Source organism: Sciurus vulgaris, assembly GCF_902686455.1.
Source record: "Sciurus vulgaris genome assembly, chromosome: 7".
Lineage (NCBI taxonomy): Eukaryota > Metazoa > Chordata > Mammalia > Rodentia > Sciuridae > Sciurus > Sciurus vulgaris.
The window spans coordinates 47,078,716-47,094,683 of NC_136467.1; the positions used below are offsets into that span (position 1 = coordinate 47,078,716).

The 15,968-nt window shown below is 38.6% G+C and overlaps 1 protein-coding gene across 2 annotated transcripts in view; it reads right to left on the minus strand.

Moving 5' to 3' along the window:
• The window catches only part of SLC35F1 (solute carrier family 35 member F1), a 377,466-nt gene that overhangs the window by 36,674 nt on the left and 324,824 nt on the right, over positions 1 to 15,968 (minus strand). For both annotated transcript variants that reach the window (XM_079149022.1, XM_079149023.1), the window contains one exon: positions 3,627 to 3,786. In XM_079149022.1, the coding sequence (XP_079005148.1) occupies positions 3,627 to 3,786 (160 nt within the window). The remainder of the gene's footprint in view (positions 1 to 3,626; positions 3,787 to 15,968) is intronic.

Sequence of the window (15,968 nt, forward strand, 5' to 3'; positions counted from 1 at the left end):
GTTGGGATTATAGTCATGCACCACTGCATGTAGCTTCCTTATTAAGATTTTTGTTTAAGCACAAGAAACATCATGTTTGGAGGGATATATGTGCACATATGGTGGTAGATGGAGAAGAGGGAAGATTATTTGAAATCACCACTTACCAGTAGATCAAGATCTAACGATGAGTTATACTATTCTGGAGTACTGAAGACTATTAGTAAAATTCATGTAAAGGTCCCCATCCCACTGAATACATTTGAGTCTCAGATACTGGAAACTTTTGCTTTATTTTTCTGGAACTCAATTTGACTCCAAAAGTCTGACATCTGGGCAATTTCCTCCACTCTGGGCAATTCTGGAAGTTGTTCACCCTAATATACTATGTTAAAACAATTGTACATTTCTGGCTAAATTTCACATTCAGGCCATATAATTTGAAAACAGGTACTCTTACATAAGTTTCTTATTGTCTCTGAGCCTTGATTTCTTCAGCTGCAAAAATGAGAATAAAAATTCTTTGCATGGTTAGAAAGATTAAATGAGATAATATAAGAAAGTACCTGGCACCAGTGGGTACTTAACCAAAATGTCACTTTTATTTGTGTTTAGTTATCTGGCTCCTTGAAATCACTTTCTTTCCCTTGAAATATATATAAAATTGTATCTAATAAAAATTGTTGTTATGGGTAACTAACATCTTTGATACATGAACTAAATGCAATGAATGTATTATGGTAGAGAATAGTTTACAGGGCAAGAAAATATGTTTTATAATAAGGAGCTATTTTAATTGAATTTTGTTTTAATCCAATTATTTTCTAACCTTCTCTTTTATATCCATAAGTTTTCCCAGGGAAGTAGAGGTCGTGGAGATGCATCTCTTGGGCTTTCCCAAGCCATTTTTGTGCACTCCAACATATATAATATTCTCAGGAGCTCTTGCATACCTCCCCCAGCCCACATCAGTAAGAGCAGAGATGGTCTCTCAGCAGAGGCCTTTAATACTGATGAGGAGCTAAGGTGGCAGAGAGAGGATATACCTATTAGGACCAACTGTGTTTACTGACCGACTTGGAAAAGACACTTCCTTTCATGTGACCTTGAAGTTATGGAAACCTATGATGGGCACAGAAGGAGAACACAAGTGTCATTAGTATATTCCCACTCGGTATGCCACTCACAGGCTACAAGGCAGGGTCTCCAGGCCTTGAGGCCTTCTCTTCACCTCTGTCTACAGCAGGCAGACTTGATGGCCAAGTTTCATCACCAGCATGTCCCTGGTTCATCATTCTAGGCCCTCACCCTTATGTTTTGTATCTGGAGGGCCTGATGCCATTTGAGAAGCTTCCTACAGAAAGGTTGAATCCAATGAGGAATTCCTGGACAGTGGGTGAGGAAGCATGCCAACAAAGCAGATTTAAAGCAATTACCTTAATTATAATGAGGTCAAAGTAACCAAATGGGCCAAAATCAATGTGCTTGGGGATAGAACTTCCAAAATCTCAAAGTAAGATGAAATATGGATTAAGCAACATAAAAAAGTCAGACTTTTTTTTTTATCCTGTGAGAAGCTCCTGATAAAGTGATGATAATTTACATAGAGTTGAATGCATCATTAAAGTTCTAGTGAATGCCTGAAGTATTTTAGAAAAGCTCTGTTTCCAGGGCTAGTTACTACGATTAAACCAAATCTACTCCAAAGGTTAAAAAAAAAAAAAAAAAAAAAAAAAAAAAGAAGAGGGGCATATTTTTGATAATACACCACTTTTAGGATAATATTGATCTCAGAATCAATATGGGTTTTTCCCTTCTTAAAAAATACTTTATATGATAGATTAAATTGCCACCAAATTTTATATTTTTATAGAGACACAGTATGTCCAAATGAGCCCTTTGATCCTGTATCTGGGTTGGCCTTAAATATCATCCCATGTACTTGGTCACCATTTCAACAGCTCAGAGGTGCTCTGCGATAATGCAGTTTAATTTTGTTAACACTGGTGCAACATATGTCACAAAGGCAACATTGCTGTGGGCCTTAAACAGACTCACATGGACAGGTGAAATGCCACTTGATGTTTTAGCCGTATCTATATTAAAAAAAAAAAAAAAAGTTCACTTTGAAAAGGTCCTTAAATGGACCTACTGTCTTTTTCTTAAATTGTACTATTTTTCTAACACTTCATTTGAAATCAGAAAACATTTTTTACAGGATTAGTATCTACAATCCATCTTAACATTTGAGGCTTAAACATTCAGATTTATCAGGACAAGTGGTCCCCTCAACTATGGAATATAAGATGATGGCCAGGATGAATGGCCAGGGTTGGTAGGAAGAACTTTTTAAGGGTACGGAATTCTGCTTAGTCTGTGTTTACAGAGTACCTGGAAAGCTGAGAAAGCGTATTTAAATCGGAACTTTAGAACTAGTATTTCACGGAGGAGAACTGGAAAACACTGGGGTGTGTACTGTCAGTCCCTCTGTTGAGGTGGAGATTGATAATATTGTGCAGGCTAAGGTTCTGGGAGATCCAGGTGGTACCTCTTTTGCTCTGTTTTGTGTCTTTAGCCCCCAGCAAAATGGGAAAGGGGGAGGCCTGTTCTACAGGTCAGGAACCCTGGGGTCTAGTTCTTGCTGTCCCAAATCTGTGACTTTGGTTGCTCTTATATGTCAAATATAAAAGAACTGAACAAGGTCTTTTTTTGCTCTAAAGTTCTATGGGGTAACATAAATGACATCATTTTGGAGATTTTTATATGACCTACTCTCATAAAGTGAAATACCCCAATTTTTAGTTTTTATTATCTAATTTCCTAGAAGAAAGGGCAATTTCAAGAACTATAGAAAAGTGGGTACTTTCTATTCCATTCCTGATGTTAATAGAGGCAGTCACTTTTTCATGTTCCAAAAATCCCTCTGTAGTACAAGATCTTGGTATATTTTAAAGAATTACAATGCTTTTCAAAGTATCTTCTGGATCTCTCCAGAATCAGGGATTCCCCAGCAGATTCACAGAAATCTGATGAGTTAATTATGAAGTTTACCCAAAAGCTGTGATTGATACCAATAGCCCCTCCCGCACAACAAATAAACAAAAAACCATGTAGGAAGACATGGTACACAGTTCTTCCTTGTAAAGGTATCCCACATTCCTAATCTAGCCTTTAAAGGTTAAATATCCACACTTAGGCCTATAAGCCAACTTTCATCTGGTAGTCTGAAAGCTCAATCTTTCTCTGACTTGGCAGAGGAGGGGTTGGGATGTGGAAGAATTGGGAAGAGTGGGGAAGACCCTGTGGTTCCAGAGTGGGCTGTCTCATTATAACCCCTCTAAGTAGCTGGTCTAGGTCAATAGCTCTGGCCTCCCAAACTTCCTCCCAGTAGATGGCAACTCCTCTTTAAGCACTTTCTGCAGGTTTCTGAATTCACCTGCAGGCATAATGCCTCCTTCATTCACTCAAGAGATATTTATTAAGTACTTCCTGCATGCCAATGTTTTAGGTGTGAGGAACAAACAGAACTCAGACACTGGGCAGACCAGTTTCCTCTAAGATCCTTGGTTCTCCCGACCACAAATCCCATTTCTTGCCTTGGTGTCACCTATAGAGGTCACCAACCTGGTGACCATCCAAAGACTCACCTGCTCCCTGATGCCTTCCCACGAGTACATCCGCTCCTACCATGCAGCCCATTCCCAGGATGCAGACAACAATGCCAATGAAATGCACAGCCTTGTACCGGATCAGCAGGAAGAACCAAGAGAGCAAAATCACCACTGGGATCACAAAACAGTCCAGGAGCTATTGGAGGGAGGAAGGTAAATAAGAAGAGGTTCAGGGGTGTTTTCATGTCACTGATTCGCCCTGTAGAAAGTATTTCCCCTGAACCTGAGTTGTTATGTAGACCCAGAAATGATGCAGTTAAAACAGAACTAAATGCAAGTTAACTTTAATTTTTCACTTCACTGTAAACATCCCATGAGCCTTGATAGAAAGGAGAAGGCAAATCAGTAAGGCAGGCTGGTGGTGAAGGTTCTCCTGCCCCTTCTGTGGTGGGGGCAGCATTGCCTCCCTCTTCAGAGCCCTGGCGGTCTCCACTGGAACACATAGGCATGCAGAGGATACATCCAGTGGTTTTAGGTGGTTCCCTTACTTTAGGAATAGATCTCAGAATCGAAGGTGAGGGTACAGAACTCTTAAAACATTTATTTTAGGATTTAGAAGTTGAACTTAATTTCTCCCAGACAATTGTCTCCCTACTACCAATAAAAGTTACTTAATCTGTCCTTTACTCTTAGAAGAAAAAAGTGCTGCTCCAGGTGCAGTGGCACAGGCCTGTAGTCCCAGGAACTCAGGAGGCTCAGGCAGGGGGATCATAAGATTGAGACCAATTTCAGGAACTTGGTGAGACCCTGTCTTGAAAACAAAACAGGCTGGGAATGCAGCTCAGTGGTAGAGTACCCCTGGGTTCAATCTCCAATTGAGAGAGAGAGAAAGAGAGAGAGAGAGAGAGAGAGAGAGAGAAAGAGAGAGAGAGAGAACGAAGCTCTAAATATTAATACAAATATTAGTCTCAATGCTTTATAAATAGATTAAAATACTGAATACTGTTGTTCAAAAAGGTTTGAACAAAAAGAAGAAAAATAACTTTGATTTCATTTTTATGCACAAGAAGTGAGATTCCATGTGACATGGAAACCCCCAGAGTTGGTGTAGATTGCTTTGATCACATAGAGATATAACATGGTGAAATGGGAAGAGCCCATGTCAAAAGCCAGCAGACCTGAATCGGACAACTAGAGCCTGACTTGTAGCTCTGTGCCCTTGGGCATCGCAAACTCAGGAAGCTCCACTTTCCTGTTTGAATGAAGACAATTCCACCAACTTTCCTCAGGGATCAGTGTGAAGCTCAGAGATACTACACATATAAGTATTTTGTAGTGTAAGTTCCTCAATCCCTTTCTATATTCTGCTCCCAAACATGTGCTCAGGGCTCCACAGAACTAGCTCTTAATGTCACCCCTGGAGAAACCTCTGGATACACCAACCAAGGCGGGGTCTATAGTAGACTGATGATGTTCTGTACAACTTCAGACTCCATGTGCCAAAGGAGACACTTGTGATTTGTCTGGCTGCCCAGAGAAGCTCCTTTCTAGAATCTTAAGCAAGTAACCCCGCCTTATAGCAGCTAGCATGGGGTAGTGATCCCCAATACCCTTCTACTCTCATGGACTACATTCTATTGATTACCAAGCTCTGCCACTTCCATCTTTGAAATGTCTGTCATCTCTGTTCCAGTCACACTCTCTCACTTTTGCCAGTTACACTGAGCTAGCATCCTCTCCTGCAACAAGCCCTTCCTTCCTGCCTCAGGATCTTCACTCGTGAATCCCCTGCTTCTGTAATGTTCCACCTCAGTCCTTGATCTTCCTGAAAGCCACTTGGATATGCAGGTGAGGTCAGGTTCTGCTTGATGCCTTCCTTGCACTGTGCTTCTCCTTCATGGTGCCAATAAGTACTTGGTGCAATAGTACTTAATTAATATGGAGGAATTGACACAATATCTGACCTCTCTACTCATCTGGAGGTTCTACAGCCCAGAACACTGTATTCCCAGCACACAGAACACTGCTAGGATCATAGTTATTGAGCAAATATACACAAAGATTTTTAATGATCAGAATCATCAAAATAGAGTCTCCAAAATTCATTAAAAGTTTGGATATTTGCAAAGAATCCCTGAATGTCAAAGTGGTTTCATGGCAGTATGAATAGCACTCAGAATTTCCTCCATCCCCAGAGCTTGTTTGTGACCCAAGTGGACCTTTATGCATCTCTAGGCACTGGTCTTCTCCTTTGCAAAATGAAACAATCACTCAGAATGGAAAGCTGTCCCTGGGGTAGCTGTGAGATGATGAGGTTAAAGTGAGGAAGCATCCTGTGAATATTGAGCAGCACTGTGGTGCTGGGGCCTGGCCCAGAGGTTGCAGCTCTCCTGGAGGGACTGTGTAGGAGGTGGCAGAGGTAGGATTGCGCTGCAGCTCACAGTGGCTCACTGCACAGTTAATTAGCAATGTAAGTTAACGAGCCTACTTGATGTGGTAATATGTGCTAAGGCAGGTTTTACAACTGGCCTCAGATGCCACTTAAGTATATTAGGAAATTTCAGTTTGCCAGTGAAAACTGTTCAGTAGGCACAAAACAGTTGGTGATTTGTTCTTAAAATGAAAAATGATTGAATCAAGTTGAAATATTTTGCTACATGTCTCACAACTGGGATTTCATTATCTGGCTGGAAGCCCTCGGTCAGTGGAGCTGAAGGTCTCCATTCCTGAATTATTGAGTGCAAACTAGGCCAGCTTCCAATCTTCGAAGAGGGCCGTTTTGTTTCCGGTGTCATTAGAAACTCCCAAGCACTTGATATGTTCTGGGGTCCATTTCTTTTAGTTTGAGTTAGAAAAATCCTTATTTGTGTCAGGTGGTCCTGCGAGTGAGGGGAGGCTTTCAGAAAGAAGGGGAAAAAAAGCATACAACCAAGCCAGGGTTTCTGGGACCTTTGGATGAGGGAAGGTTGGTGTTCAGCATACAGTGGGGCTCAATAATTGGTGACCAAATGAATAAATGAATGGACACACCTGTGGTGTCAGTGACTGTCTGAAGGGACATTAGAGATAATTGTCATTGTTACTGGCATTTGGAGCAGGACAGTTCTTCATTTTGCAAGACTGTCCCATGCTCTCTGCAGAGTATTTAGCACTGTTGGCCTTGACTAATAAAACACTCCTACACATTTATAAATGCCCCCAAGGGCAGTATCTCCTCAGTTTAGAATCACCGAGATTCCGTTCTTTAAGAGTGGGGTACTCATAAATGCAGGAGGTGAAGTGATGTGCCCAAGGTCCTCCAAATTGTTGGTACCAGCAGTAGTTATAAATAAGGACAATGTTGAATAGTATTTTATTGGAGGTCAATGACAGAATATTTAATTACTACAGCTGGAGGTCTCACCATGGCATCTGTAACTACAAATAAGAAACTGTTTGACAGCTGTTGTTTAGTAATTAGACTATTATTTTTTTAGTGATTTTTAGCCTCCAGCCTTTCCCCTCATGGTCTTATAGCATAAGACACACTGACAAAATAATTTTCCAATACTTTTCTGGTGACTTGACTTCCTAGCAAAAAGGGTTACTAGAGTAATAAAAAGGAGAAACATCCTAATAGCTGCCTACAACTGGGACTGTTAAAAAGTAAAAAAAAAAAAAAAAAAGAAGAAGAAGAAGAAGAAGAAGTTGACCTCTGCTTTTGTCTTTAGTCTGTTTAGAAGATTTCACTTTCTTTACATCCATTTCTCTATTCAAAAGGAAAGGATAAAATATCATACCAAAAGATAAACAAATAAATATTACTGTGTAACCATCTTATAGCTCTGAAAGATCTCAGAGACCATTAAAAGCACTTCAGAAAGAAGTGTATTAATCGTGCTTAGGTTTACAAAACATATTCTTTCCCTGAGATTTAAATCAATTTTACTCTACTTATGTCGTAAATTCTCAGCTCAGACAAGACATGCCAGACAGGTCTATGATCCGATTATCTGATTTTACTGATAGAGACACTGAGGCACACAATTCACAATGGCTGGGGCAAAAACTCTAAAGCCCTGGTGACAGCACCAGGATTATTAGTTGTACCTTGTAGTTTTACATAACATTTGCAGAAGGTTGCATTAAGTTTATACTTACAGTTTGTAAAACAATTATGCTACCTTTTAAGCTTTATAACAGCCCTTTAAGGGAATTATGACTGCACCTTTTTTTTTTTCCCCCCAAAAACAAGGGTTCAGGATAAAGCCATTTAGTGTTAGAATTGGGGCTAAAATACCAGTTTCTGGACTCTTAGACTAGAGTTCAAGTGCACCTTCTAGTAGTTGTAGGTCCAAGTTGATGCTGCTTTAAGGATAACAGAACACGTACTTGTCTATTTGTGTGTGACTGTAGCATATTAACTCTTTTTACTATTTCCCTTTTTAAATTTTCCACTTTAGCATATTTCTGACCACCTTACCATTGTGTCTTTCCCTGCAGTCTTGCTTGTCCAACACACGCAGGCCATCCCTCCCTTCCTGCCAGTGTCACTCAAGCTTCTCTCCTCCTTTGTCTGCTGCTTCCATTTGCCACCTCATATTCTCCTTCAGATACAGTTTTTAAACATTTTATTTATTATTTATTTATATTTATTTATTATTGGGCATTATACCTAATAGTGGGATTCATTGTCCCTTTTTTCTCTACTCCTCCCATCTTTCCCTGGTCCCAGTCCTCTACTCTATTGGTCTCCCTTCTGTTTTTATGAGACTCCCCACCCCCATCTTTCTCTTCCTTTTTCCTCTTCAGCCTCCAAGCCTCTGTATAGTTAGAGGGTATCCCCAGGGAGAGGCACAGGCCCTGGAATAGCTGCGTGAAGTGCAGGTGGAGGGTTGGCTCTCCTTAGCAATTCCACCAGGGGCATATGGTCTCTGCTGAGAAATTCTGGGACATCCTCACCCCAGAAGCGGGGAATGGGAAGGTCTAAGAGAAATAGAGAGAGGAAGTCTGCTGAGACAGCAATGTTCTTGTCTTATTCTTGCACAGATAAGGTACCAGCTGTTCCCCCTTGGTGGCTACAAGAGGAAGCTTCCACTTTTCATAGGAGCCTCATCCTCTTTTCTGTTTCCCTGGTTCTTTCCTGTTAAGCCCCTCCCAATTCCTGCCCCAAGATAGCTCTATGGTGTCCTTGCTTAGCCAAGCCTATATCCACATTAGTCCGCCTGAATGCCAGTGGGCATATTGACCCCACACCTCCACTTGCAGTCTATTGCTCTGACGTTGCACACTTTCATTTAAATTTTCTACACAATTCATTGAAAGAAAGCATGTCTTATTCATATGTCCTACAATATATTGCCCTTTGTGACTGGGTTCTATCACTCAGCATAGAGTTTTCATGGTCCATCCATGTAGGTCCATCCTTTTCATTACCAAACAATATTGAATATATCATAGTTTACTTACCATTCACTTATTGATGGACATGTAGGTTGCTTTCACTTTTTGGATACTATGAATGACTCTGCAATGAACATTGGCACAGGAGGTTTTGTTGGGAAACATGGTTATCACTTCCTTGGTTTAACATTTTGAGAAGGGCCACACTGTTTCGTAAAGTAGCTACACCATTTTACAGTCACACAAGCTGTGTAGGAGGGTTCTAATTTCTCTACATCCTTGTCAACATTTTTTTTCTTAGATTTTAGCCATCCTTATGGATGTGAAGTAGTATTTCATTGTTAATTTTAGTTTGCATTTTCCTAATGACTAATGATATTGAGAATCTTTTAGTGTGTTTATTAGACATTTTTATATCTTCTATGAAAAAACTGTATTCAATACTTTGCCTATTTTTAAATTGGAGATTTCTCAGTATTTCATATAATTATTTTTAATTGTTTTTCTATTTTTACATTCTTATTTATTGAAGTTATTCTTAATTATAAATGATGCTTCAAAGAATATACATAAACCTGTATGTCTCTAAATATTTCCATAGGATAGATTCCCAGTCATGAAATTATAGGTTTATAAACACTAAAAATTTCTTGAAGCATACCATCAAATATTTTTCCAAAAAGTTAGTGACCATTTATTTGACCAATCTCAATACTGAATATTCCAATTTTACTATATTCCTATCAATTTGTGCATTATCTTTTTTACAAGTTGCCAATTTATATCAAGTCATAGATGAAATTTTACTTTTAAATTTTTTTGTGGTATTAGAGATTGAATTCACAGCCTCCTACATATTAGGGAAGCACTCTACCACTGAGCTACATCCCGAGTCCTTCTTATTATTTTATTTTGAGACAGGGTCTTGCTAAATTACCCAGACTGAAATTGTGATCCTCCTGCCTCAGCCTCCCTAGTACCTGGCATTAGAGATATGTGTTACACTGCCCTATTGAAATTTTACTTTTTAAAAAGATTAGCTATGTGATCACTGATAAAGTAAACCATTTTTATCTAAATATTTATGTAATTAATAGTTCTTTTGGGAAATATCTATTCATGTATGGTATGGGTTAATTTCTTTCTAATGAAGTAGTATTATTGATCTACAAAATTCTTTATATATTAAGGATATTTGATGTTGGTCACATTTGTTAAAAATATTTTTGTAACTTGTTCAAAATTTTTGTTCATTTTGCTTTTTATAGGGCTTAAGTATTTATTCCTAAATAAATAAAGCTTGTAATAATAAAGCTTGTTTTCAGAAATTTCTTTTCTTTCCCCCAAAGCAGCTAAGTATTTACCAATATGTCCTTTTAGTTATTTATGGTCCTTTTTTTTTTTTTTTTAGCTGCTTTTGGAGCTTTATTTTATTCATCCATTTACATGCAGTGCTGAGAATAGAACCCAGCACCCCACACATGCAAAGTAAGGGCCCCACCACTGAGCCACAACCCCAGCCCTATGTTTCCTTTTTAACATTTAAAATTTTAATTTATCTAGAATATTTTGTGCATGAAATTTAGGCCGTTTAACTTTACTTCTTATTATAGCAACTTTCTTACTTTACTTGTTGAATAATGTGTCCTCTTCCTGATGGTCTGTTGTATATTCTCTGTGGTGTTGCTTAGACATTTAGCACTGTTTTAGGGCCATGTTAAGTACCATACTATCAGCAGTCTCATGTTGCTGTAATTGCTGTAGATTTATAAATGCATTTGTAATGTTTTCTAAGGCAAACTGGTTTTCATTATTTGTTGTTTTCAAAATTATATTAGCTATTCTTATCTGCAAATATTCTTATATTTGCTTTTTTCAGATAAAATTTATCATCATATTTTCCAGAGTTTTCACCTCCTTCCATATACTCCAACTTAGAAAAATTCAAAAAATGTTTACAGCATTCCTTATCTTTTTGTCAAATGTTAAATGAAGTCTTTGGGAACAATCTATGCCTTTTTTTTCAGATTCTTTTTTTTTCTTCTCTTTCCTTTTTTTGGTACTGGGGATTAAAAGCAAGGGTGCTTAACTACTGAGCCACATCCCCAGCCCTTTGTTATATTTTATTTAGAGACAGGGTCTCACTGACTTGCTTAGGACCTCACTAAGTTGCTGGGACTGGTTTTGAACTTGCAATCCTCCTGCCTCAGCCTCCTGAGCCACTGGGATTATAGGCATTCTCCACTACACCTGGCTCTTTTTTCCAGATTCTTATAGAACTTCAAGTGAAATTTTGAATTTCAATATTTGCATATATTATTGTTGTCTGAAAAAAATAAGATGGGTATAGATTATAATTATGATTTTGGTGTCAGAAAAAGATGATAGTCTGTATTTATATTAATCAAAACAGAAAACGTAGGTAGTTACACAGCACTTAAATGTTATATTTTAGCCTGCTGTTAACTCTTTTCTTTGAGTGCATTATGTAAAGTTTTATCCAATGATCCAAAGTACAAAACATCATTTATTTTATTTTTGAAAAGAATAAGTTGTTTTGCCTCATGAAAAGTTAATATATTGTGGTATTTTGTATTTTCTGACAAGTATGCTCTGTAACATGGATAATATTGACAAGAAAATCTATATAACTAAAATGGGAGAATTGTTCTGCCAATTAAGAACACACATCAGAAATCACAACAGCATTCCCATTTTGTACTTGCAAATGCAAAAACTTGGCACGACTTGTCCTTTGTCTTTAATTTATGACCCTTAACTATCTTCAGAAAAGGTGAATGTAACATTTTGTTTACATTCTGATAAAATGTCTGTTTAGAGGCTGTCCTTTGTATCTAAAATGCTGCATGAACTGCTTTCCTCTCTTATGTTCAATGCTTATGGTTCCAATCACTCACTTCTCTTGGATCTAACCAGCAGAGAATAATACCATGCTTCACTTAAAAGTGCCATTTCTGTAAGTCAAATTAGTTGAATATTGGCAGTTTCATGTGTTCACCTAAAAGACTCAAGAAAGCAAATGGAGATCAAACACCAGCTGTATTAATGTTCAACTTGGTTTGGAGAAGGCAGTATTGCTTTCCATCTTTAGCTCTAATTTATCTTCACCTAAGCTTGTAAGCAGATCTTCTGGGGAAAGGGGTCATTAGGTCTTGTACTCTGTTTCTGGAATCTTTCACAAGAGCCAGTCCTTAACCACTCACAAAGCCAGCAGAAATGAATCACTGAAGATTATTTTTCTTCCTTTTTTGTTTTAAGGCATCAAAATTACACCAAGATGAGTGGATAAAGAAAACGCAGCATATGTACACAATGAAGTTTTATTCAGCCATAAATAAAAAGGATATTATGTCATTTGCAGGAAAATGGATGGAACTTGAGAATATTATGTTAAGCAAAATAAGGCAAACTCAGAAAGTCAAGAGTTGTATGTTTTCTCTCATATGTGGAAGCTAGAGAGGAAAAAGAAAAAGAAAGGAGGGGAGGGGAGCTCATGGGAAATTGAAGGGAGATCAGAAGAGTAGAGGGAAAGGACTAGAGGAAGGCAGGAGAAGAGGTAAGGGGAAATATGGGGAATAATATTGGCCAAATTATATTGCTATATTGTATGCACGTAAAAATACGGTCCAACAAATCCCACCATTATGTACAACTATAAAGCACCAATAAAAAATATGGAAAGAAACCCATTAAGTAGCAAAGTCCCTTATTGGGGACTGAATTAGATATTTTCTGTTTGGGATGGCACACGTATGGAATAGAGAGAGCTTCTCCCATGCCTTCAGCTTGGGGAAGGGAATGGAAATCTTTCCTGATCTGGTGGTATCATGGGAGTACCGGAACATCTCCATATTTTCTCTACACCATGCGGGGTTTAGGTGACATTTATATTCATGTAAAATTTCATTTCTTGATCAAGGATCTAAATATCATAATATTAGATATAAAAATCTCTGGAAGAAAGTCAGAATTTATAGGAATAAAATGTTATTTTTAGTTATCTTTGAATGGCATAACTGATTCTTCACAAGCCCAAGGCCCAAATTCTCTATGGTTTCCAAATTTTCTCTCGAGTGTGTATATTACTTTCAAAAACAACATGTTAGGAGAGTGTAAAAGTCTACCAGTCAGGTCAGTCTTCTCTAGGGAAGGGGAGGGTTTATAATTAAAAAAAAAAACCCAAACTCAACTGCTCCCCTTTCTGTAGAGTGTAATGAGGTGACCTCATCTCTCTGTCAAATGCTCTCTGCCCAAAGGATACTTCTTCACTGGCCTTCAGCTCCTCATTAGCGCTCCCCTCCAGCTATTCACTGGGGCCAGAGCTCCCTCACACAGCCCAGCTGTCAGAGGCCGCACTTGAGGGAACTGGTAGGTGATTCCAAGAAAGAGCATTCCCCTCCTCTTCCCCTCTCTGCTTCTAATTGGCAATTCTCTCTGGTTTCTAACAGTGACTTATATTTAAATTTGTCTCCACTGAGTATAAGAGGAGCATTAACAGGGAAGGATCTTTACAAAGGAAAACTTCAGTAATACACACAGACTCTCGACAAAAGTCCTCTTACAGCTGACAGTCCAGCTAAACAGAGTAGACTGCAGGTTGGGAAATGCACATTCACACTGTATCAATAACCATTTTCATCCCATGGCCTGCATATGTAGCCCTCCCACAGCCATTTGAAAATGCAACCAGGAAGGAGTATGGTTCCAGGGGACTGTAGCTTTCATCTGGTACAGACTTTCCTGGAGATGACCACTGCCCTTGCCGCTAACACCCTTCTCACAAGAGTTTTTCTTTCCCAGGATTACTTTATGCATACCCTCCTCCCTTGACACCCATATCTTAGGCCTTAATGTTTATGTTTTACTGTCTTAAGATGTTCCTGCTGGATGAAGATCTAAGTGGATACAACATGTCACTGTACTTACTACATGACAGCCATTTGCCAGGAAATGTCCTATTTGCATGATTTAGAAAAAGATTTTCACCAAACTACTTTTCTTTTTTTTTATACTGAGGAGGATTTAAATGTGTGGATTTTGTCACCTTGTGCCTGTCATCAAAACTTGCTAGTTGCTCAAGCATGTTCTCTTTTCTATTTTGGTTACAATGAGAGCGACAGGGAGAAGGAGAGAGAAAAAGAGGGAAACTGCCATGCACTGAAAATCTGGGACAAATACCTAGAAATCTAGGTGACCGGAAGATACAGAAATTAGACACAAGCTCTCTATCTCTGTTGTGGGGAAATCTGCCTCAGGTGAGAGCAGAGTTGTCCCAGAGGATGAATTCCTCCTGGGTGAGCATCACTGTGCATCATCTGAGCTTTAATCACCTTAAGAAGCTCTGATTGCCAGCAAACTGGATTCCCAAAGGAGAAAGCAAGGAATTAACATTTACTGAGTGTCTACTATATGCCAGGTGCAATGATAGAGTCTAATTTTCCCCATTTTTACAAAGGAAGAAGCAGAGTTCTAAAGAGGGTAGGTAACTTTCTTGAAGTCACATGTAATATATGTGAAGAGTCAGGGATCCTGATCCACTGTTTCCTTACACAAAATGAGCTTAACTAATACAGGCACAAGTAGCATAGAAACCACACAGGATGCAGTTCTAATGAAGCTGCTGAGCTCTAGGACATTTAAAGGAAGCAAACTCTGATGCTATTGGAAAACAGTCACTGATTGGAAGTATTCCTCTGCATTTTTTATATTATAGAAGGTATAGAAGACAATGTGTATAAGAAATAGAATCATTTGTTTTTAGTGATGAGTCTCTGATACTGGGTGGCTATCTTGAGTGTTTTGCAGAAGTGTTTGCCTTAAGTCAGCCAAACCCTAAGTTGTATTTTTTAATTTGTAGACTTCATGAGCATAAGGACATTAATGGTAACATTAAAGCAAGTACACATTTCAAAGCACATACTGAGGGAAATGAAAGTTTTCTGATAAAATATTAATCCTACATTAATTTTGCATTACTTTTGATTCCTCCCAGCATTAAACCAGCAGGAAGAAACAATTTCAAAAGCTAGAGGAAAACATTTTATGCTTTTGGGGATCTATTTCTAGGTCTAACTCACTATTTTGAGTTTGATTAAAAAAAAAAGACAAATCAGATTTTTATCATCTTATATTAGTAATTTACTTGTTCATTCAGCAATTTTTAAATGCCTACTATGTGCTCAGTGTCATCAGAAGTGCACGGGATACCAGAGTGAACAAAATACTTGTATGCTCAGGACCTGATGGACAGTTACCAACAAACATACACTACTTTCTTGCAGTTCACTCTGAGTTTCTTTCCCTAAGGATTTGCCTGGCATTAACATTCACCCTATCTTCTCTGGTTTGGAACCCTCCCTTCCTTCTTCATCTGGGACTCCACTCCAGCTGCTGCCCCATGCCCCTCCTGGATCTTCACCCCTTTTTGCAGGAAGCTTTCCTTCACGATATTAGCCATGCTGAACTTACTCTTGATGCCCAATTTCTCTGTAGCTATTTGTCCTTCTCTTTTCACAATCATACTGTAAAGGACAAATGCACAGTTATTGTCTCTGGTATCTTGGTCTTACCCATTCAGTGAGCTATCCCTCAGGTGAGGGCACCCTTATCCATGATCACCAATACCAAATGTATGTCCACTTTTCACTTCTTACCTTACAGAACCCCTGCAACACTTGGCATTTCTAACCACTCTCCTTGAATTCTTTCCTTCCTCCATTCATTCTTTTTTTTTTTTTTTTTTTTTTAATTACAACCTCTCTAGCCCTTTCTTCTGTCTTTTTGGGGACTCATTTAGCTTGTTTTTGTTCCTCAAAGTTGGTGTGTGTGAGGGTGCAGTCCTTGACTCTTTTATTATCATATTCTATATATGTCATTTTTGTTTCCTTTCCTGCCAAAGTTTTTTGAAAAAAGTAGCATTCAGTCATTGTCTCCATCTCTCCAAAATTCACTCAACACCTCAACTAAGCGAAATCT